This window comes from Trichoderma asperellum, chromosome 3, assembly GCF_020647865.1.
Source record: "Trichoderma asperellum chromosome 3, complete sequence".
Classification (NCBI taxonomy): Eukaryota; Fungi; Ascomycota; class Sordariomycetes; order Hypocreales; family Hypocreaceae; genus Trichoderma; species Trichoderma asperellum.
The window spans coordinates 2,285,647-2,309,069 of NC_089417.1; the positions used below are offsets into that span (position 1 = coordinate 2,285,647).

General features: G+C 50.6%; 6 protein-coding genes across 6 annotated transcripts; 4 read left to right on the forward strand and 2 right to left on the reverse strand.

Annotated features, from left to right (window-relative positions):
• The first annotated feature begins 400 nt into the window (after positions 1–400).
• On the forward strand, positions 401–5,130 carry TrAFT101_005319 (uncharacterized protein). The gene is made up of 2 exons (XM_024910165.2): positions 401–1,379; positions 1,457–5,130. Exons 1-2 carry the CDS (start codon positions 1,270–1,272, stop codon positions 4,863–4,865), a joined length of 3,519 nt encoding a protein of 1,172 aa, XP_024757480.2. The 5' UTR covers positions 401–1,269; the 3' UTR covers positions 4,866–5,130.
• Positions 5,131–5,244: 114 nt separating this feature from the next.
• Positions 5,245–9,081, reverse strand: TrAFT101_005320 (uncharacterized protein). Its single transcript, XM_024904341.2, has 3 exons — positions 8,507–9,081; positions 7,161–8,430; positions 5,245–7,083 (listed from the first exon to the last, which is right to left on the reverse strand). Exons 2-3 carry the CDS (start codon positions 7,257–7,259, stop codon positions 5,572–5,574), a joined length of 1,611 nt encoding a protein of 536 aa, XP_024757479.2. The 5' UTR covers positions 7,260–8,430; positions 8,507–9,081; the 3' UTR covers positions 5,245–5,571.
• Positions 7,311–7,640, forward strand: TrAFT101_005321 (uncharacterized protein; the record flags this gene model as incomplete). Its single annotated transcript, XM_066127441.1, has 2 exons — positions 7,311–7,320; positions 7,495–7,640. 2 exons carry the CDS (start codon positions 7,311–7,313, stop codon positions 7,638–7,640), a joined length of 156 nt encoding a protein of 51 aa, XP_065983552.1.
• A 1,726-nt stretch (positions 9,082–10,807) lies between the features above and the next one.
• On the forward strand, positions 10,808–12,065 carry TrAFT101_005322 (uncharacterized protein; the record flags this gene model as incomplete). The annotated part of the gene is made up of 3 exons (XM_024903693.2): positions 10,808–11,017; positions 11,141–11,539; positions 11,601–12,065. The coding sequence occupies 3 exons, from the start codon at positions 10,808–10,810 to the stop codon at positions 12,063–12,065; spliced, it is 1,074 nt and encodes a 357-aa protein (XP_024757477.1).
• Positions 12,066–12,465: 400 nt separating this feature from the next.
• Positions 12,466–15,792, reverse strand: TrAFT101_005323 (uncharacterized protein). The gene is made up of 4 exons (XM_024906970.2): positions 15,609–15,792; positions 14,160–15,534; positions 13,113–14,057; positions 12,466–13,059 (listed from the first exon to the last, which is right to left on the reverse strand). The coding sequence occupies exons 1-3, from the start codon at positions 15,636–15,638 to the stop codon at positions 13,453–13,455; spliced, it is 2,010 nt and encodes a 669-aa protein (XP_024757476.2). The 5' UTR covers positions 15,639–15,792; the 3' UTR covers positions 12,466–13,059; positions 13,113–13,452.
• Positions 15,793–17,012: 1,220 nt separating this feature from the next.
• TrAFT101_005324 (uncharacterized protein) lies at positions 17,013–23,046 on the forward strand. Its single transcript, XM_024910164.2, has 2 exons — positions 17,013–22,079; positions 22,135–23,046. The coding sequence occupies exons 1-2, from the start codon at positions 17,383–17,385 to the stop codon at positions 22,523–22,525; spliced, it is 5,088 nt and encodes a 1,695-aa protein (XP_024757475.1). The 5' UTR covers positions 17,013–17,382; the 3' UTR covers positions 22,526–23,046.
• Positions 23,047–23,423: the final 377 nt, after the last annotated feature.

Genomic DNA, 23,423 nt, shown 5'->3' on the forward strand with positions numbered 1-23,423 from the left:
TGCTGACCAAGCGGAAACTGCGACATTGGCAATATTAACGGACTTTTGCATTCTCGGACGGCTTCACTCGTATCTACGAAATACGGTTGCAAAGGAGCTTGATATCTTGGCTTGTACGAGGCGCAAGAGCAGGTAGTTTATGTAGACTACTGGCCTAATCCGGCATCCAGGCGGTTGGGTAAGGTGTTATCCAGTAATAGCAGCGACTGCCCAAACGAAATGACGGCGGTCCTTCATCAGCATTTGCTAGGCGGGAGAGCGATTATTCAGCGAAGCACTGGCGCATCAGCGCTGATGAAACACGGGCCCAGCCTTTGTGCCGCCTGGGCTTCACGATAGGCGGTTGCTAGCCTCCCTAAAACATGAATAGTGCGACAGTTGCAACGCCTCCGTCTTCCTCCTATTTGGCATTTTTCACGTATAATTGCGTCCAAGTCGACAAAACACCCTTAGGCGTCTCTAATCTTTATTTTCTCTTTCATTTCTTTCATTCTCTTCTCCTCCACCTTGCGGCCCTGGCTGGTCTCATTGTGCTTTTTTCCCTTCCTACGTTATTGGCTGAGCCCGGCTGTTGCTGTTTCCGAAAGCCAAGCCTTGTCCCTTATTGAGCCACTTTATTTTCTTATTTTCTCACCTTTCCGGATACCACCACAAGCAGCGCTACTCGTGAGCGACCAACCGCGAGCCGGTCACACACCCATCTGAGGCCGGGCGTTCGTATTGGCTGCAGGATTTGGCTCTCTGTGGCGCTATTCACATCTTCGTGGGCTCCTTCTCTTCCTGGACTGTGCGTGGGAGGATTTATAATAGTACGGTAACTCAAGCACCCTTGCATTCCCTTGCGTCTCACCTCCCTCGTTGCCAGTATAAATGAGAATCATTACCTGTGCCCTGGTGGAGGGCTTGGACTGGGTTCCCCTCTAATGATAAGCGCCGCGGCTTGCTCGGCGAGACACTTTTTGCTGACGGAATCCGATCCGGCTAGGTACTATTAAATCCTCACTCCCAGCCGTTTGCGTTTTTTCTTGCGGAGCTGGTCTCTGAATAAATCCGACGCTTGGTTCGCTCACAGGCCCGGTTACCGAACGATCCAGCTTCTACTTTATTTCTTTATTACTCGTGCGATGCTTGCGGCTTCAAGGTGAACCACATTAAGAAAAAGGCTCTCCGCCGTCCCTACGCGGGCCTTTTGCTTTTCCGCTCGTGAGACAATATATAAGAGCCAAAGGAAAAGACAAAAACAAGTTGTAGAACCTGAAGAGAAGAATCATGGCTCCAGCATACATCAAGGTCCCCGGGCGGGATATCGATGAAGATGCGGGCCTTGCGCCCAAGAGTGCGCACATGGCAACGACCACTCTGCGCGTTGGCGGCATGACGTAGGTCGCGCCAGCTTCCATCCGAACTCAAAACGTTCCAAATAATGTTGTCGCTGACATGTTTTTCACTTCCACAGATGCGGATCATGTACGTCAGCCGTCGAAGGTGGTTTCAAGAACGTCAAGGGTGTCGGCAACGTCTCTGTCAGCCTTGTCATGGAGCGCGCCGTCGTCACGCACGATGCGCAGATTGTCAGCGCCGAAAAAGTCAGAACGATTATCGAGGATACCGGATTCGACGCCGAAGTTGTTTCCACAGACCTCTTGACCCCAGTTGTTCCTCGGTTTTCGGACAAGGTGACCGAGAGTGAAGACGACGGAGTAGTAACGACAACAGTCGCGATTGAGGGCATGACATGTGGCGCCTGTACCTCTGCCGTCGAGGGCGGTTTCAAGGATGTTCCTGGCGTCAAGACCTTCAGTATATCGCTCCTCTCCGAACGGGCCGTTATCGAACACGACCCGAAGCTTCTGTCAGCCGAAAAAATTGCTGAAATTATCGAAGACCGAGGCTTTGGGGCCGAAATTGTTGAGAGCAAAGCCAGCGCCAGGGACGAGGATCCGGCAAATACCGTTGCCACTACGACTGTAGCCGTCGAGGGAATGACATGCGGTGCCTGCACTTCTGCTGTCGAGGGAGGCTTCAAGGGAGTTGAAGGCGTCTTAAAATTCAATATCAGTCTTCTAGCCGAGCGTGCAGTCATTACTCATGACATCGCGAAGCTCTCTGCTGATAAGATCGCCGAAATTATTGAAGACTGCGGATTCGATGCTACAGTATTGTCTACCACTTTTGACGCCAACGACCACAATGGCACATCAACCACCTCACAGTTCAAGGTCTATGGTAGTCCAGATGCTGCCGCTGCAAAGGCTCTCGAGGAAAAGCTGCGAGCTCTTCCTGGTGTTCAGTCTGCTTCACTTAGTCTCTCTACGGATCGCCTTTCTGTCACACATACGCCTGCCGTCACCGGCCTTCGCGCAATTGTTGAGGAGGTAGAAGCAGCGGGCTTTAATGCCCTGGTGGCGGATAGCCAGGACAACAACGCACAGCTCGAGTCGCTTGCCAAAACAAAAGAGATTACAGAATGGAAAAACACCTTCAGGATCTGTGTCGCAGTGGCTGTCCCCGTCATGTTCATCAGCATGATCCTGCCAATGGCTTTCCCGAGCCTAGATTTCGGTGTCATACAGATCATCTCTGGTCTCTATCTCGGCGATCTCGTCTGCATGATTGCCATCACACCAATTCAATTTGGTGTCGGAAAACGATTTTACATTGCAGCCTACAAATCACTCAAGCACCGCGCACCCACTATGGATGTCCTTGTGGCTCTTGGCAGTTCATGCGCCTACTTCTTCAGCGTTATTGCCATGATCATTTCCATAGTCCTACCACCACACACTCGACCAGGTGTGTTTTTTGAGACTAGCGGCATGCTTTTCACTTTCATTTCTCTCGGTCGCTTCCTCGAGAACCGCGCCAAAGGTCAAACTTCAAAGGCTCTGTCTCGCCTCATGTCTCTCGCTCCGTCCATGGCAACCATTTATGCCGATCCCATTGCCGTAGAGAAGGCGTCAGAATCATGGGCCAAATCTGCTGATGAGTCTACCGACACCATGGCCCAGCGTTCAGATGAGGCAAATGCTTCAGTATACGAGGAAAGAAGCATCCCGACCGATCTGCTTCAGGCTGGAGATATCGTCGTTATTCGACCTGGTGATAAAATCCCGGCCGACGGTGTCCTTGTCAGGGGCGAAACCTATGTCGATGAGAGCATGGTCACCGGAGAGGCCATGCCTGTGCAGAAACGCTTAGGGTCCAACTTGATCGGTGGCACGGTCAACGGCAACGGCAGGGTGGATTTCCGTGTCACTCGAGCCGGTCGCGACACCCAACTCAGCCAAATTGTGAAGCTCGTTCAGGACGCCCAGACCACGAGGGCCCCTATCCAGAAGTTGGCCGACACTTTGGCTGGCTACTTTGTTCCTTTGATCTTGGCTCTTAGTTTACTCACTCTCCTTGTATGGTTGATTCTCAGCCACGCCCTCCCCCACCCGCCCATGATCTTCACGAAAGATAACAGCGGAGGCAAGGTCATGGTATGCGTCAAGATCTGTATCTCTGTCATTGTAATTGCATGCCCTTGTGCCCTTGGCTTAGCGACACCAACTGCTGTCATGGTCGGAACGGGTGTGGGAGCTGAGAATGGCATCCTCATCAAGGGCGGAGCCGCACTGGAGACAACCACCAAAATTACCCAAGTCGTATTCGACAAAACTGGCACAATCACGCGCGGAAAGATGAGCGTTGCCAAGATGGAGTTGGTTTCCGGTTGGAAGGGTGACTCGCTACGAAAGAGACTCTGGTGGTCAGCTGTTGGTCTTGCTGAGATGGGCAGCGAACACCCGATTGGCAGAGCCATCTTGGCTGCCGCTAAAGAAGGGCTCGGAATTCTTGATACTGAGAGTGCCATTCCCGGCAGCGTTGTTGACTTCAAGCTTACTGTCGGTGGAGGAATCAATGCCCTCGTTGAGCCAGCGTTGTCTGCTGAACGAACTCGCTACAGGGTTCTGGCCGGAAATGTCAAGTTCCTTGAAGGCAATGGTGTCGAGGTTCCTCAAAGTGCCATTGATGCCGCGGATCAAACCAACTCCTCAGCAAAGGGCAAGGGCAAGGGCTCGCCATCGGAAAATGTAAGCGCAGGAACGACCAATATCTTCATTGCCATTGATGGAAAATATACTGGCCACCTCTGCCTTTCGGATATCATCAAGGATGGTGCGCTCTGGGCCATCTCCGTGCTGCACCGCATGGGTGTCAAGACAGCCATGGTTACCGGAGACCAGCGGCCTACGGCCTTGGCCGTTGCGGCCGTTGTCGGCATCTCTCCTGAGAACGTATTCGCCGGTGTCAAGCCCGAACAGAAGCAAGCCATCATCCAACAGATCCAAGAGCAGGGTGAAGTTGTTGCCATGGTAGGAGACGGCATCAACGACTCCCCGGCCCTGGCTACGGCCGACGTAGGTATTGCCATGTCCAGCGGAACAGATGTCGCCATGGAGGCCGCAGACATCGTCCTGATGCGCCCCGACGATTTGCTATGCGTCCCGTCTGCCATGCATCTCACCCGACACATCTTCCGCCGCATTAAGCTGAACCTGGCATGGGCCTGCCTGTACAACATCATCGGCATCCCCCTCGCCATGGGCTTCTTCCTACCCCTCGGCGTTCACCTACACCCTATGGTGGCAGCAGGCGCCATGGCCTGCAGCAGCGTCAGCGTTGTGCTGAGCAGCCTGATGCTCAAGTACTGGAAGCGCCCCCAGTGGTTCGAGGAGAACTCGCTCGACGCCTCTGGCAACAGCAAGCTGCAGTGGAGGAGCGGCTCCGGCATTGTTGGCTGGGCGAGGGAGATGTTTGGCCGTGTTCGTGGCACGAAGCGCGGCGAGGGATACGTTGCCCTGGAGGATCTCGAGGCTTAAATACACGACTTTTTTTTGTGCAAGAAGTGCGTATTATAAATGCTAGATCTATTAGGCTGTGTTGAGTTGTGCACGCGCGCGGCATGGGTGTATAGTATGCAACGAAAGGTAGTGAAGTTGGATTTGTAAACGAAATGGTAATTGGCCGGACCAAGGAGCATAGCGTGGGTGTTGGACGAATAATGGCGTTTTAATTAGGGACGTAATATGAATAACCGAGATGTCTTTCGTATGTCATGCAACATGCCTCCTTTTGAGTCTTTTGAAGAGTAGCAAGTTCCGCTGCATAGGTGAATATTCAATGAGTCTGTAATAGTAACACGTAGAATTGTAGAAAGTTAAGAGTAGTTACAAATCACTTTTTCAAGATAAACATGACCGGAACTACTCATACTTTCGTAGAAATGTCATCATGCCTCAGACACCTCATTTCTATCTCTTTTAGCTCTAATGTCTTAGTCCAATAGCAAATATATATATATACACGTCTCCAAGCCAGCCCGCAGGCAATTTTACCCCCAGAATGCGTACAAGAGTAACCTCTGAATGGGAATATAAAAAAAGAAAAGAGAAGAGAAAAATAAAAAGAAATAAACAACCAATGCTTTCCTAAAAAACCATAGTACAAAAAATGAAACTCCCGAGCCAGAAAAGACGCCAAAAAACCATGCCCTATATCCCATTCTTAAAACTCCAAGTCTGGGTTTCAAACTAGTCCACCGGCTCCCAGAGTCGGCCTATTCTCTTCCCCTTCAAAAAGCAAATCGTTATGAGGTTGGCAGAGGTCTCTCCACGCAACAAACTCACCATCCAAGTCTGTCCAGGCGCCACCGAATTCATCATCAGGGGTATCGCCAGCTGGATAGTACTTCTTCGGAACCCACTTCCGGCCATCAATGAGTTTATGCGTCAGTGGTTCGCCGGCCTGTGAGGCCCTCACGGCGGCTTTGAGTAAAGATTTGACATATGGATAGAACCACAGCGTGGGATACTCAAACTCGACGAATTCCTTGGGGCCAGTGCAATGCCAAAGGCCGTAAATATGATGGGTGATGAAGTTGACGCCCAATTCGACAACGCTAAGCCAGTCTGCCGATGTAGACCCCGGGTGAGCTTCTGGGATGGCGTCGTATAGCTTGCTTAGCGACGCAACGATGCTCTTGGGCATCTTGATGGTGGGAGGCTGAAAGAAAGGTCCCTCTTCGCGGACATCAGCGGTAAGCTTGGCTGTCAAGCCAGATTCGTTGAATTGCACATATCCAAAATATGGCTGATATCCAGCCCTGGTTTGGAACAGCGCAGACTCGTACTCAATGGCAACATGGTACTCGGTCGTCTGGAAAGGATTGGTCTTAGCCGGAATGATCTTGTCAGGTGGAAATTCAGGGATGTCGCTGCCCATCACCCTCGAGCGCCAATATTCCTGTCGACCCCAAACATTGGCCATGTAGTATTGGTCCGATTCCCTGAACTCGTACAAAGGATCATGCGTGGCCCTGATCTCGTCCATTGTAGCGGCAATATATCTCCTTAGGTCGCCAATGGGCCCCATGATTGTCCCTGAATTCAGCCACCGCGGGTCGGCGTAGAACATGGCATTGTCTCCCTTGTCCAGACCCCAGGCAGTTGGTGCTATGGGTGATTCGGGGGCACTCCAGCATCGAGGCGCTACGGGATCAATAGGCCAGCAGATCTTGTCAGGCCCCAGGAAGACGGTCTGGCGAAGGCCACGCCTGTGGAGCTCGCCAACACTGATATCAAAGCGCTGCGCCAGGTGGGCATCAGCACGCTCGGCAACTTGAAAGTACCTCTCGACCATGATCTCGGGGGGTAGTTGAATGAGAATATCATAGCCATCCACGATGATTGCTAAATCGTCGTCCTCATCGGGAGGCAGCGAGTTGAAATATCGCTCCATAGTTCGCAGCTTGGCAAGGTGAGTCTTTGCGGCATCGAATTCGTCAACTCCATGCCAGCCAAGCAGAGTAGGGACTGGATAGCGGTTGACGGCCGAGGAAACTAAGTTGTAGCAGAAATGTAGATTCGGCTGGCTGGCCGGGATGAGATAGTGCAGCCTCGACGTCTTTGGCTCTGGAGCAGAATCCGGGGCAGAATCTTGATTGGCTTTCGAGGAGTTTGAAGACGGCGCTATTAGAGATGCCGGTAGTGTTGCATTTAAGAGTTTAGAACCGTGAGGTAACATAGCAATGAGTCCCTCCTGATGATACATTGATATCAGCTCTATGCGATAACATATATACGAAGAGCCGGGAACTAGGGGATATGGTCACATACAGGATCAGGATACGAGTTGTAGTAGAAGGCTATAGCAAAGAATAAGGCAATTAATGCGGCAACGAAGACGTTTCGCCGCCTACCTGAGGAGGCAATCATGCTTGACAGTGGGAGCGTCGACGACCAACGGCCGAACGACAAGACGGAGTAATGGAATTAAGTCAACTTAGGAGAAAGGAGAGAAGAAGTAAAAAGAAAAAAAAAAAAAGAGAGAGAGAGAGAGAGAAAGAGAGAAGAAGAGGAGGAGGAGGATATGGCAGATGGAAAGTCAAAAAGATTGAACGTGGTGCAGAGCACACAGGCTGATTACAAAAAAGATGGAAATGAGCGGCAGGATCGAAGTACAAGGTCAACTTGTGCGATCCGCATGAGACCAAGACAAATGGGAAGGTCGCAGGCGTCCAAGAGCCTTTTCACACGAGAATGAAGAAAAAGAAGAAGGACGAAGAGGAGATCATCGTGTCAGCCATAAGTCCTTGAGATTCGGCGGGTGCGGCGTCGCGACTGGAAAGTGATCGTCGCCATGTCGATCCCTCTATCATTCTCCTGTAAGTGGGCGCCGGTATTGGTGGGTTGAGAAGCCAGCCGGCGAAGAGGCAAGAAAGCACTTGTACATTCTGGGAAGAACCCTGAGTAATGTGTATTGAGTAGAATAAGATGAAAGTTTTTTCTAAGCATACTGTGCAGAATATGATAAGAGACGGACTAATGATCTTGGCTCAGCACTGTTGCGATGGATCTTAGGTTTGGATCTTCAGGTGGATTTTCCTCTTGGGGACGCTAGGTCATGCCTGGATCCTCTTTCTTTCTTTCTCATTTGTCGCTGCCCCTGGTGGTTTGGGAAGGCTATTTCGTACAGTAAGAAAGTCTTTTTGATTGGATTACTGTTTGGGGCGGGAGTTGCTGATGCTTCAATGTTTGATATAAAATGACCTACTTTGGATGGCGGAGATGCAGCCAGACAAGGAGCAGCCGGCGGTGTAGTGCCTGATATAAAAGGAATTCTACCGCTGCTGAGATGCGACAAAGGGCTTGTCTACAAGGTAGGCCAGAGATATGCTTATTTAGAGGTATTGGTTCCTTGTAGCATGGCCATTATACCGGGCTTCCATTGATCCCCTTATATCTCGAGGATGGAGGTGGGATTAAGCTGCATCTCTATTCCCTGCAGTTGGGCTCTGCGGATCACTCGTTATCAGTAATCGTGGTATTGAGACACCCGCTGCCCCATCAAACTTGTCAGTCGGTATGGGGTACACGTGCTACTCTCCTAGTACAACGACAATCAGCTGTCAAGTGCCTGTATCATCGGCTTGGATCTCTGCAGTGGTCGGTAAAGTGCATACATATAAATCACGTACAGTAGCCGAGAGTAACAAAGCCTTGCAACGTCAAACTATCCGAGATAACTTGGTGCCATTGCAAGGATCCTCATATCAGAAACAGCCGGATAAGCACGCAATTCTGGCCTCTGACATGCGTACCTCCCTCTCCCGTGCTAGGAGATGCCAATCGCTGCAAAAGGGCGCGGGAGATGGACCAATTTGGCAGATGGACAATGTGCAGATCCGACGATCTCTCCTGCATGGCTGGTAACAGGGACCTTGTATACTTGTGCTGTGTCCTTGCTGTCCGTGCCAGTACAGTACGACTTTCTGTATTTCTATTCTTTTTTAATTTTCAGGTGCTGGATAGTAATAGTATGCAGTGTCATAAAATCGTTTCCAGGCCACTCTGTACGGGTGTCGAGCGTCCAATGTCAGGTGTCTCGGCTACCAGTTGGTTGGCTGTGAGTGCGGCCCGCGACGTCGGCTGTTTCGGAGAATATTGCGCCGAGATTGAAGCAGCGTATAGCACTTGGCATATGACGAATGCTCTTTCGTAGATGCATCAGGACACTGCGAGAGCAAAGCAGTATAAAAAACCCCCAGCATCAGGCGCAGAGCGAGGATACCGAGGAAGCAGTCGCCGCTTTCAACGGCATTTATATATAGGTACACATGTATTATGGGGACCAAAAGCTTGGCGAAAACTTACACCGACACACAAAAGATGCGACAAGCTCGACGCTGATCTGGTGGCTGCGCAGCCTTATGTACCGTGTAGGCGTATAGGTCTCCGTTCTGCGTCAGGAGAGAGCCAGCATGATATCTGTGTTTGTTTGCGGTGCGATGCATCGTGTTTCTATTCCTGTGCACACACGTCATTTGATTATACATACGAGGCAGCAGCAGCAGACTCGTCGCACTATGGCTGCCATACATGCAAAGCGCTTCGTATCAGTTTAGCATTCCACTCTTGTCGGAACATTATGCTGGCAGCAGTACAACTCCCGAAGCAGCCGGCTATAAGGAGAGCCGCAGAGGTGAGCTCCGGACAGAGACAGTCCTGCCCTCTCTGCCAAGACAAGCACAGACGCGACAAACAACATCGAGGTGCTGAAGAGCAGCTCTCGCTATTTAGCCAGCGTGTTCTTCCAGGGCCGTTCAGCGCCGATGCCAAGACGCCGGCGCTGACACTGGATGATATTCCAAGGCAGGGCCCCCCGGTCTCGTGCGCTGGGCCAGTTTGCTATTCGCCTGCTGCGTGGTTGGGAGGCATGAATGTCCACCGCCAGGCAAAAGTCGAGCGTGCAGGAGACGCTGCAGTCCTGCAAATACAGCCCAATCGTCATTCCGTCATCCATCTTTGCGTCGTGTCCCGGCGAGCAGCCCGCCCGCAAGTGCGTCCTGTCATGTACGGGACATGCCCACAGCCCCCTCGTTTATAAACCGCCTGTCTCAGCATGTAGACCGCAATAGCCCGGCTTCAGCGCAATACAGTGGCCTCTAGCGTCCCCTGGTGTCCTTCAGCAGGGCCCAACGCACCATAAACCCATCCAATTAATCCCCATTTCAATGTCCCTTTAACCGCGGTGCGGAAGCGCGGCTTCCAGCGTGCTCCGCTGCCAAGACCTCGCACAGTGCAGACAGCTTCCGCCGCACGGGACGACGCAAGCAGCCACAGCGCCCTTGGCTGCTCCGTCAGGCGTCTTTAGCGCACCTCAGGCCCGCTAGCTGACTCCAGCCGGCCCAGTGCTAAACTCGCGCCCCAGCCAATCCCTTCTCCTAATCGTCCTGCAGCGCCCATTTCGACCTTCAATCTCAACAAGGTCCACGCCACATTTTCCTCCTGTTCGACGCTCTTCCCCTCCTCTACCTCCATCCACTGCTTTTTCTTCTTTTCGTTTTCAGGTTTGAGAAACCAACGTGTCCCTTGAAAGACCGTGTCTGCGCCGTCCTTCGCAGCTCCAAATCGTCGCTCGCTCTTCCACCCCGCCTGGCCTTTTGTCTGTCTTGGAGATTCGGAGCCCCCCGGCTTTAATAGTGGTTTGCCTCGTTTTTGCTGCTTCTTGCCATTGCGTCGTTGCCAGCCAACTGGACGACATACGAGTTCTCCGCACGCGACGACCTCGTATCCATCTGTGGCCGCACCCTTGCCAGGCCCAGTCGACAATCTACCACCGAATCTTGCTTCCTCTCGGCTTTTGGCGAGTTATGCTAGCAGGGCCGCCTATAGGAGCTTGAGCCTCTTATACACAAACCTCAGTTCACGCCTCGTTTTCCCAACTTATACGCCCGATTGCATCGGCAGACACCTCGCCCATCATGTCTCGGCGCTCACAGGACGTCGCGCTCCTGACTCCCGAGGAGCAGGACTTCAAGGACGTTGAAGCTGGAAAAAGCGAGAGCGATCCCCAGAATCAGAACCTCGATCATGAATACTCAATACCTAGCACCGTCAAGTTTACTTGGCTGGGAACCTATTTTTTCCTCTCTCTTGTCCTCACTCTTTACAACAAATTAGTCCTTGGCATGGTAAGTTCTATACCCTTCATATGCCAATTCCAAGGCGGTGATGCGATACTTCCAACGCAAACCTTATATGATAAAATGATCCCTTCTCGCCAATCGGTTGCTAATATGTCTTGACGGATTTAGTTTCACTTTCCCTGGCTTCTGACGTTCCTCCACACGTCTTTCGCCAGTGTTGGAACATATGTCATGCTGCAAATGGGCTACTTCAAGCTGTCACGCCTCGGCCGTCGCGAAAACCTTTCCCTCGTTGCCTTCAGCGCTCTATTTACCGCCAACATCGCCGTCTCCAACCTGTCTCTGGCCATGGTGTCTGTTCCTTTCTACCAGACGATGCGCATGCTGACCCCCATCTTTGCCATTGTCATTTTCCGTGTTTGGTATGGCCGAACATATAGCACAATGACGTACCTCTCTCTCGTTCCTCTCATCATTGGTGCTACTATGACCACCGCTGGTGAGATGAGCTTCTCCGACGCCGGATTCCTCCTTACCATTCTGGGTGTCATCCTTGCCGCTCTCAAGGTAATTCAACAGCAGGCCAAGCTTCCCTCGTACATTAACAAGGCTAATCAAAATATTACAGACTGTTGTTACCAACCGATTCATGACCGGGTCATTGGCCCTCCCGCCCGTCGAATTCCTCATGCGCATGTCTCCCCTCGCCGCTCTCCAGGCTCTGGCCTGTGCCACAGCTTCCGGAGAGGTTGCCGGCTTCCGCGCACTCGTCAGAAGCGGCGAAATTCATCTTGGTCCCGCGTCTGCTTCTCTGGCTGGCAACGGTTTCTTGGCGCTACTTCTCAACATCTCATCGTTCAATACCAACAAGCTGGCCGGCGCCCTGACCATGACCGTCTGCGGCAACCTCAAGCAATGCTTGACTGTCATGCTGGGTATTTTCTTATTCAACGTCACTGTTGATTTCCTCAATGGCGCCGGTATGGCCGTCACAATGATTGGAGCTGCCCTCTACAGCAAGGCTGAGTTGGACAATAAAAACAAAAAGAAGCAGCAGCAAGAGGCCGCCTTCAAGCCTACTGAGCAGAGGTAGCCACTATTGGCTGCGTAACAAACTTCAGCATTTTGATATATCCTTTTCTTTTCTCTCTCCCTTAATGATACACTATAAAGATGGATATTTGAAGAAAAAAGCCGGTTGGAGTATTAGGGACAGCAATTCGACCCGACTCATGCTTAACCACGAACCAGAGATGCTTCTAATGGCTGGATAAGCCCCATGTTTTAATATACACATTTGTCTATTTGCTGCCGGTTATAGGCAGCTTCAGAAAGAGATTTTGGTGGGCTACGGAAGTTGTCACGATCAGATGGGATATGGCGTTAGGGAGATGATGATACTCTAGCAACACAACAATGGGTCCTGTATCCGCGGGTGTTTGATAAAAGTTGCCTCTAGGATAGCTCGAGGCATGGCTAATTTTCTTTTTTATCTTCTATGTTTAAATTTTTCTACTCTGACTCCTTTTTTTTTTCAAAGAGCATTATCCATACGTCGATTATGCAGTATATGAAACCAATCTCAAAGAAATGATGCCAGCGATATTATACCCCGTTCCTGTCTCAGCTCAAGCAAAGCACAGCACAGCACAGCCACAATCCTCAACAAGAACTTCTATCTTTTACATTTCCGTGCTTTTCCTAAAACCAACCCCTGAAGACGAGCCCGGCAAATCGGCGCGCGGGAAGAGCCACTTTTCGGCGCTTGCCATGCAACATATAATTTGAACCTGCATAAGTGTGGCTGCTGGTAGCCGAGACTATCGAAACGCCTTAGTTGCTGCTGCGGCACATTTTTTTTTCTGCGCTTGCGTAAGATTGGTGCCGATAGTAGTCGGGCGGACGGGGACTATTGAGTGCGATGGTGGGGGTTTTTTCGAGCTTTTTTTTCTTTGGCTTGATCTTTTTTTTTGTTTTTCCCCTGATAATAAGGCTGATGACAGGAGCCTAGCGATTAATAGCAAGCTACTAGCATAGAGCTGAGATGGAGACATTGATTTGATGGCTAGATAAAAACAGCACATGTACTGATTACAATCAATCTTTAGCTCAAATCAATGCAGATTCAAAGGCTACATACCTACAATGTACAGTGTTAAATCAGATTGCTACGTGCGTGAGAGTGACGCAAACTTTATAATCAACATACTTCGTATTTTGTGCTGCCAACGCTGAATCAGCCCTAGCCTAACGCCGTAAATTTCCATCAATCGCTATCAACAAGTAAGTCTCGAGTTTAAATATCCTGAAGACGTTCAGGGGAAGATATTACAATACTAATACTAAAGGCCCTTCCAATAAAAGATAGCCAGGAAAAGCAACGCCAAATTAAGGATGCTCAAGCTCCTAACGCTCCAGAATCAAAAACAACAACCAACCCTTTTCCTTTAAAGCCCATAAAACATGCATGAGAGATGAGATCAATCCACATCTTCCATCTGGCCGCTGTACCGTGATCCTAAAGCACTGTCTTGTCTGAGGTGCCAAATGCCGCGTCTAACATCCTCGAGAGTAGCATCGCCCTCCAAGCCTAGCGCGCGGGCCAGGATCTCGAGGTCGCTTGGGGCTAGGGCCGCGTGTCTCTTCTCCCCAGCACGATCTACCGGCACTGACATGCCGACCAGTGGCGGTGCTACAAGCAGTGGTGTCGTGAGCACAGCCTCCCCCGGCTTTCCGTTGGGGCTCCAGGTCACATCAGCTCCAGCGCAGTTGGTGCTGTTGCTACTGCTATTGTCATCGCTGCGCTTGCTGCGCTCCAGCATTACAAAACGAAGGCCAACTTCAGTGACTGTGACGAGGATGCTGAGAACAATGAGTGCAATAATGATCCAAGTGATGTAGCTCATCTTGGCATCAGCATCCGAGTCGGAAAGAATCTCTGCCAGGTCCAAGAATACACGACAACGCTCGTTGAGTACCTTGATGCGAAGATCTATCTCCAAGTACTCGCGGATAGCCTCGTACAAGGGGTGCAGTGTAGGCTCCGAGTCCCAGAAGAAGTTTGGCACGTCGAGGATATTTGATGCTATTATCCAATGTTAGCTCGATGGAATCATCACTACACACTCGACCATATGCAAAGAGAAAAGGTCCAAAGGGGAGAGGCAAGGGTGAAATGTATACATACAAAGGTTGATATCCACGCGGCTTTTGAAAAGCCGACCGATAATCTTGACAATCTCAGTCCTCGTCATGCCCAGCTCTCCAGTCAGAGCCAGAGTCTTGGGTACATGCTGCGCATCAAGCATCGTCTCAATCATTCTCTCTTCAAAAAAGCAGAGCTTGGTGCTCTGGGCAATTGCATGGCTGATAGTCAACTTGATCATATGGTCTGATCGGGGTAGCAACGTGATCATGTCGTTAAATATTCGCGGCCGCTGCACGTCGGGGCTATATTCAAAATGGAACTCTTCAGTCTCGTAGTCGCCTTGGTCCAGAGGTCTTGAGAGCAGGTTGACGCCGTCTTCAGCATCAGCAAAGGTCAGATCCGCGAGAATGTCCTTTTCTTGATGCTCTGTGAAATTCCAGAAAACAACGACTCCATACGAATAGACAAACATCTCTGCAAAATTTTTTGCCTCGGGCGCAAGGCGATTCATCTGAGAGGAAAGACCGTCGTCTATAGGGTGATATGAGCTCTGCGGTGACAAAAGGCCATCATCGGGCGATAAAGGGCGATCCGAAAAGGCAGATGGTCTTCCTTGGCCATTGCCAGAACCTTCGGTGGCGGATGTATAGGCGTCGTGATCAAAGTAGCCTTCGTGGTGATCCCGTTGTTCGCTACGCTCAATTTCCAGATCAAGAACTGTTTTCCCCGTTCCAGGTGTCTTTAGTATTGGCCGGCTCCGTACTCTGTAGCCTTCGATCCCATTCATCAGCGGAAGAGCATAGATGGCGTAAAGACAGTCGTCGTAGAGCTTAGTCTTAGCTTCGTGCTTCTTCTTCAAAAACTCTGCCGTCTCCTTTGTTTTGAATGCTTGGGCAGTGCAATATGCCGTCAGCCGGCTGACTTTGTCTGTCCTCTGCAATTTAGGTAGGCGTTCTGCATAGCTCTTCCCGCGAATGCCACCCCTTTTGCGAAGCACATCCAGTTCCTCGTCCCTCAGTGGCCGTCCATTCTCGTCCTGTAGTCTCAGATTGGCCGCTGCCTCTCCTTCCAACTCCTCGTCCTCTTCATCCCTTTCGTCGGTGACGGGTAATAGGACCAGCTTTTCACTAATTTTGGTCGTTCGCGAGGGGATTGGTTTGCCAGTGCGGGATGGGGCGCTGGGCAGGCCACCAGCTGATATTCGTCGGGCATTGGGAGGAATCCCGCCGGATGTATGTGGCCTCTGTGCTGGTAGGGGTGGTCCGCGAGGCTGGCCTGATGGAATCTGAGTATCGTGCTGCAGGATGTTATCAACGGTCATGAACCGCATCGGCGTCCGGCCAGGGGTACCAGACGACGTGCCAGGACGCCTCGGTGACCTTCGCTGATCCGCCCTCTCTCTCGCATCAGTGACCTAATTCATCCATAGTCAGTACATCCCAGTTTGCCTATCAATTAAGCTTCGGGGTTTGGGGCTGGGAGTCGTACCAGCACGGATGGCCTCTGTTTCGCCGACATGATGGGCACAGGCGTGGCGCAGACAGGCACAAGGCGACGATGTCGGCTACTGGAAGAGGTGTGCAACGATGCCAGAAACCGCTTCCGTGCGTGCAGGAGGCGATGTGGAGGCGCCGATTCGATCACACTGCAGAAGCGTGAAGTGCAGCAGCCGCGTCAAAAGTTTAAGAGAATGAAGAGGTTGTCGCCAGCTCCAGCTGTGACCTCATACGGCCCCACCACTGTTTTTTGTGTGCTCGAATTTTTACTGCTACCCTAGAGTAACATGGAAAATTCACTTTTTCGCTGGTTTTGTCTACACAGGATTAAGAGAATTATAATGGCGGATATTCCTATAGAGCAGGTATCAACTATTTTTTTTTTTTTTTTTTTTTTTTTTTTTTGTGTGTCCTGGTCTTTTTGTCTTCTACCTCTGGTCTTTCTCTCTCACCCTACCACAGTACTCTTGGACAGCAAGCCTTTCTTCCATTATATGTGAACAGAAAAGCCGCCTCTAATTGCGGCCCCTAAAAAAAATCGGAGTCTACTTAGCGCGCCGACCACTACTCCATACCTTACAGAATCAGAATCCAGGCACTGGCCGACTTACACCTAGTCGGTAATATATTGGCCAATGGCACATGAAACACACTGTAAGTTTTTACCAAACCACATGTCGCTAATTTTAGAGGTACAATTTTGTGTTTTAGCTTAAATTTGCACGGTGGGCGAAATGCAGCATCCTGCTGAGCTTTCTCCATAGCGCTATTATTGCCAATTCAACCGTATGACGTCGTTCTGGATGTGCTCCACCCATGGATAAAATATCTGTACGTTGTACTCCGTATGGAATCATGAATTATGCTTATGAAAAGTTAATTCACAGTCGAGAGATTGATTATTAGTAGGCACTGCGCGTAATATTGCTCGAGGTCCATCATGGAAATCCTCCGTGTTCGTCGCGATTCCGGCTTACCATTTCATACCCTGCTCAAAATTCAGGAGCACTAACAAACTCTTCTCCAGCACCCCCCTTTATGCCAATATCAAAACAAACAAAGCGCCTCGGCTTTGCTCTTGGCATAGCGCCGCGTATAGACCCTGCTCCATAGTTTTAGATAGATTTACATCGTGATTTTCCTGCAGAAGCATGCAAGCAAATATGACAGACAGCGCCTCTCAGAGCAGCGCTGGATCGTCAAGTAAGTGGAGAATCTAGCACGCTGCAGCCAATAGCATGGCATAGATCGCATCGTTGCTAGGCGGTTGTCCCGGCTGTTTGTTTACATCTATTCGCTGCCCAACGGCAATGCAGCTCTAATGCACACAGACCCCGCGCTGCGGTAATCCCCTGCTCTGCCGCCCTCTAGCAGGTGACTAAATATTGCCAAGCAGAAAAATAAAGAAAAGAAAACATCCATCTGTGACGGCATTCGCAGCCCTTGACAACCTGCTGAGCGGCTTTTGGGTGGTCTCCTTTTGTTGATTGCACAACCTGCACTTACTTGTAGCTCGACATTATTAGGCTCTCCCGCCCTACGCGCATGTCTTAGAGATCTCTTGTTTCCCTGCGTCGCGCCGCTGGTCGCTGCTCGTATTCCCTTTTTTTTTACACCTCTAGTCGTTCCACTGCCGTCACAGGAAGGATGACTTGATAGAGCTTCAGAAGAATCCCCCCCAATACCCGCGCCGGATCATACATCATATAGACGTTTATATCAAACACAGCCCATTCTGGGCGAGACACTAACACTCCTCCAGCAGCATGTCGTCCTATCGAAATAGCCCTCGGCGACAATCTCATGCCATCGATCTGTCCGCGGCCTCCTCCAGCATCAATCGCAACAACTCGACAACCTCGTCGGCCTCTTCTGGCTACTCATACTCCTCTGAAAACAGTGCTCACAGCCAGTCTACATCTGCAAGTAGCATTTACGGATCTCATACTGGCCATAAGCGCGGCCAGAGCGATGTCATAGCCCGAGCACGATTCTTCGAGACGGGGGAGGTGAGCGGCTCCAGTTCGAGCAAAGGTCAAGACAACCCCTATGGCTCAATCCGACAATCGCTTCGCCCTCTGCCGCAGGCTCCAGCTGCTTCTCCCACCAAAGGCCCAGCGACACCACCTCATCTTTCTAAGCCGCGCGAGAGAGGCCAGAGCATAGATATTGGCCGGTTATCGCTGTCACAACCCGATGGATTCACCTCGTCCACAGTGACTCCGACTCCCTCACGGCCTTTGCCGCCACGACCGACATCGATGTTCATGCCTCGGGCCGAGCCTGCTATTCCAGAAGACGAGGTTGTGTCGCCGACGCAGCCCACAGTTCCGACTCACAGCGCTCACATAGCTAGGCCCGATCTTGAGCGGCTGGGCCGATCTTCAACAAGCCAGCTTCGAACGCTTTCTCAACTTGCCAAATCCAAAGACGCAGAGGACTTTAGCATCACTTCGCCTGCGCAGGAAGTAGCTGGTCTTCGCGGAAGGCGGAGGCTACAGCGCGCCGACAAGGCTGCTGGTGGCCGCGGCTCCAAGACAAACTATGGGTGGGAAGGCCGTAACTGGATGGACAAGCAACGCCAGTTCCTTGCGGCATATGAATACCTCTGCCACATAGGTGAAGCCAAAGAGTGGATCGAGGATGTCATCCAACAGACTCTTCCGCCCATTGTTGAGCTGGAAGAGGCATTGCGAGATGGCGTTACGCTGGCAGAAGTGGTGGAGTCTCTCAACCCCGACAGGCGATTTCGAATATTTAGAAACCCAAAGCTGCAATTTCGACATTCCGACAATATTGCCATCTTCTTCCGTTATCTGGACGAGGTGGAGCTGCCTGACCTTTTCCGTTTTGAGCTTATAGACCTCTACGAAAAGAAAAACATCCCCAAAGTCATTTACTGTATTCACGCCCTGAGTTGGCTTCTCTTTCGAAAAGGAATTGTTGATTTCCGTATCGGTAACCTTATCGGGCAACTGGAGTTCGAACATCATGAACTGGAGGCGATGCAGAAGGGATTGGACATGCTTGGGACTAATATGCCCAGCTTCGGCAATATGGGGGCTGATTTTGGAATCCCCGAACCAGAACCAGAGGAGACAGAAGAGGAGAGGATCGATCGCGAACTGGCAGAAAACGAAGATGTAATAATCGACTTCCAGGCTCAGCTTCGCGGTGCATTGCTCCGGTTGAAACTTGGCGAAATGATGCAAGGATTTTGGGACGAAGAGGAGTGGCTGATTGACTTACAAGCAAGAATTCGTGGCGGCTTCACCCGTGAAATCATGAATTACCGACTACAAATGAGGCAATCCGCTATCCTCGTCCAGAGCCTGGTCCGCGGATTCCTTGTTCGAAGGAAGCTTAAGAAGAGTGACCAAGATAGGAAAGCCGCAGAACCTGCTATCTTAGCCTTCCAGAGCATGCTTCGAGCACAGAAAGTTCGTCACGAGATGCAGGGCCTCAAGTCTACCATGGCCAAGTGCGATGCTCCTATTAGGGCCATTCAAGCTATGTCCAAGGGCTTTCTGCTGCGCAAATCTCAGAATATGCAGCAGCAAGAGACGGCAAAGGCTACGACGGAAGTGCAAAATCTCCAGGCGCTCGCTCGAGGCATGCTGAAGCGTCACCAGATCAGTAAAGACGTACGCCAGCTAGAGAAACACACACGAGGGGTTGCCAGCCTCCAAGCTGCCGTTCGGGCAACATTAGTACGAGCAAGAATCGAGAGGCAGCAACAGGAGCTTGAGTCGTTTACCGATGTATTTACATCGCTACAAGCCGCCGCTCGAGCGGCATTCGTTCGGGCCAGAGTTGAACAGCAACAGCAGGATCTTCACGCTTTGAGTGATGTATGGACGTCGCTACAAAGCGCGATTCGTGGCCGCGCTGCCCGAGATCAGCAAGAGGTTCTTAAGGCTGAACTGGCGGAGCATGTGCCCATGATTGGTGAGCTCCAAGCGGCGATGCGCGCGGCCGCTGTGAGGCGAGACATTACGACTCGTCTCGACGGCTTGAAGGAAAATGAAGCTGAGATTATCGAACTCCAAGCGCTTATAAGAGCCATGTTTGAGAGGCGTAGAATCCTTGCCATTCAGCAGCACCTCGAACAGGAGGAACCGGCAATTACAACACTTCAATCGCACATCCGAGGTTGTCTGTACCGAGGGTACCACGCTGATGTGTTGGATGAACTGGCATCTCACGATGCAGAGACAGCCGAATTCCAAGCTATCCTCAAGGCCATGATGGAGCGTGCAAGAATAGACGACCTGCTTACTGAGCTCCTCGAAGAAGAGGACTCCATTGTCATATGCCAAGCAGCTGCCAAAGCTTTCCTGATTAGAGCCCGGTTCGAGGAGAAGATGCGGTACTATGAGGAAAATATGAAAAAGGTCATCAAGATTCAGAGTTTTATGCGTGCCAAGGTGCAAGGCGAGGCGTACAAGAGCCTCACCACGGGCAAAAACCCACCGGTCAGCGCCGTCAAGAACTTTGTGCATTTGCTGAACGATAGTGATTTTGACTTCAACGAAGAAGTCGAGTTTGAGCGGATGCGAAAAACTGTAGTCCAGTCTGTGCGACAGAACGAGATGTTGGAACAGTACATTGATCAACTGGATATCAAGATTGCTCTGCTGGTCAAAAACAAGATCACGCTTGATGAAGTCGTGCGCCACCAGCACACCTTTGGTGGCCACTCCATGGGTCTGTTAGCCAACTCTACGATTGCATCGGCAAATCAATTTGACCTTAAAGCTCTCAATAAAAGCTCCAGAAAGAAGCTGGACTCGTACCAGCAACTGTTCTTCAGCCTACAGACGCAGCCCCAGTACCTTGCCCGACTATTCAAACATATCCGTGTGCAAGGGACGGCCGAAAAGGAAACCAGACGCATTGAGCTTCTTATGATGAGTCTCTTTGGTTATGCTCAGAAACGACGAGAAGAATACTACCTTTTGAAGCTGATAGCTCGAGCAATAAGAGAGGAGGTTGAAAGTGCATCAAGTGCTATGGAGTACTCTCGGGGTCACTATTTCTGGACCAAGCTGCTCACCAACTATACACGGTCTCCGCGGGATCGCAAGTACCTCCGATCTCTCCTGGGCCCCTTGATCCGCGACAATATTATCGATGACCCGGCCCTTGATCTGGAAAGTGACCCGATGCAAATATACAGATCGGCAATCAACAACGAGGAGCTTCGAACCGGACGGCCAGATCATCGACCACTAGATGTGCCACGTGAAGTTGCTATCCGCGATCCCGAGACACGCCGTCTCTTCATTGATCACTTGCGAGATTTGCGAGAGATTTGTGACCAACTGTTCCTGGCCTTGGAAGAACAAGTGCATAAGATGCCTTATGGCCTCCGTTTCGTCTGTAGCGAGATGTTCCAAGCATTGTGCCAGCACTTCACCAATGAGCCGCAAGAGAATCTTTTACAAATGGTGTCTCATTGGTTGTGGAAATTTTACCTCCAACCCGCCGTCACCTCACCTGAAAACTTTGGCGTTATTGACAAGTCGCTCAGCCCTCTTCAGAAGCGGAATCTAGGCGAAGTGGCCAAAGTGGTAGGGCAAATTGCACTTGGTCGGCCATTTGGTGGCGAGAATATCTACCTGCAGCCCCTGAATGCTTTCATTGGTGAATCCATCGAACGGCTGCATCAGATTGCCAGCGATCTCATCACAGTGCCTGACCCAGAGAGGACATTTGATATTGACGAGTTCAACGACTTGTACGCGAAAAACAAGCCTACCTTGTACGTCAAGATGTCGGACGTCTTTGCCATTCATAATCTTGTAGCTGCGGAGCTCTTGGTCATGTCTCCCACTCGGGATGACGTCCTGCGCGAAATCATGCAAGATCTGGGTAGCGCCAAGAGCAACGAAAATGAAATGAGTGCGGCAGGATCAGCAGATATCCAAATGTTCCTGACCCCCAGGGTCCACGACCTTGAAGATCCCGAGGCAGACATCAAAGCTTTGTTTATGGAAACGAAGCGATGTGTTTTGTACATTATTCGAGTGCAAACCGGTGCCAACTTATTGGAAATCCTTGTGAAGCCAATCACTCCTGAAGATGAGGACAAGTGGGAGGCGCTGCTCCGAGAAGAGTTTCCTCAAAACAGCACCTCACGCGGTGCTTATTCAGACGCTAAGATGGCTGATATCACCACCATGTCCTACTACGACCTAAAGCGAACGGCATTGGAGAACATAATGCATTTGGAGCAGATGGGAAGGATCTCAAAGCAGAACCAGTACCAAGACGTACTTAACGCCATTGCTAGTGATATCCGAACCCAAAGCCGTAGACGAGTTCAGAGACAACGAGAACTAGATGGCGTGCGTCTAACCCTTGGTAACTTGAACGACAAGGCGAAGTATTTAGAACAGCAGCGTAAAAGCTACGACGACTATATTGAGCAAGCCATGAAGACACTTCAGAACAAGAAAGGGTGCGTATTATAGATTGCATTTGTTGGAAGCAGTGTAAGCTAACGAAGAAAATAGACGAAAGCGATTCCTTATGCCCTTTACGAAGCAGTACAATCACCAGCGAGAGCTCGAACGCAGTGGCCGGGTGCCAAAATTCGGAAGCTACAAGTATAGTGCACGCGCCTTGTCAGAAAAAGGTGTTTTAGTCGCGTGGACTGGAACCGCGGACCGAGAATGGGACAAGATCGACGTGACCATTTCATGCGATCAGGTTGGCGTATTTTCGATTGAAGGCACGCGAAGCCATATCCAGATTCCCGGAGCAATTGCGCAGGTGCCGATTGAAGACATGCTCCAAGCACAGTTTGAGGCGCACCAATTCATGACACTGTTTGAGGGCACTCTCAAACTCAACGTGAACTTACTGCTGCATCTCATCTACAGGAAATTCTATCGGACACAGTGATGTGGCGCTGCCCAAAGATGAGAACGAATCGGGGCAGGAAGAAGCGGTTGATTTCGCTGATGGTGTGTTTTGCATTCAAGGAATAATCCGGAGCGAGGCGAATTGAATATGTATAGTGTTTGATGGAGTTGGGATAATGCATTTTTGAATGGTCTGTTGAAGTGATGACGATTCCAGGGAATATACACTTGATCGAATATGCGCACACAGCTTATGGGATATGGGATATGGGAAATGAGGAGGAGTGGAAGGGAGGTCAGGTAGAAGTCAAATTGTGAGAAATGACGAGCAGGCGGGCTGGACGGGCGCGAAGATATTATACTCACCATGACCATAATCACCGTCATCATAGTCATCAGTTACATATAGTAGATTCTGTGTTGTAGGATACTTTTTTCTTCTGTATTTTACTTTTCTCTGATGGCACGGCTTTTGGAGATGGTGGAGGGATTGAGGGAGTGGCTCGTTGGGGCTGAATATATAAAAAAGATTAAGAATTCATGCACTTATTTCATCGCGCGTAAGTATGGTTAAGGTGTAAGTGAGTTGACTCCTGATACTAGACTACGTAGTAGCTGAATCCTCGTGTTAGGTAGACTGTCTTGCAGATCACCTGCTGCTGCCGTCAGAGCAGAGCAGACCGATGATCGCTGTTGCTATGTATAAGATCCGATACTAGCGAGATAGGTTCATGATTCAAGTGGCTACAGCAGATCTACACTCTCCGACTATGCCGTGCTGGAGCCCCAGTTGGCGGTGAGTTTGATATCTCGACTATACGTGACCATGCTCGGTCCCATCACTGATATTCTGGCTGCTGCTCGACGATCTCCTCATGCCTCTCCTTACTGGCATACGTAGTCGTTCGTCATATGATTACTCCTGACCAGGCGCCTCT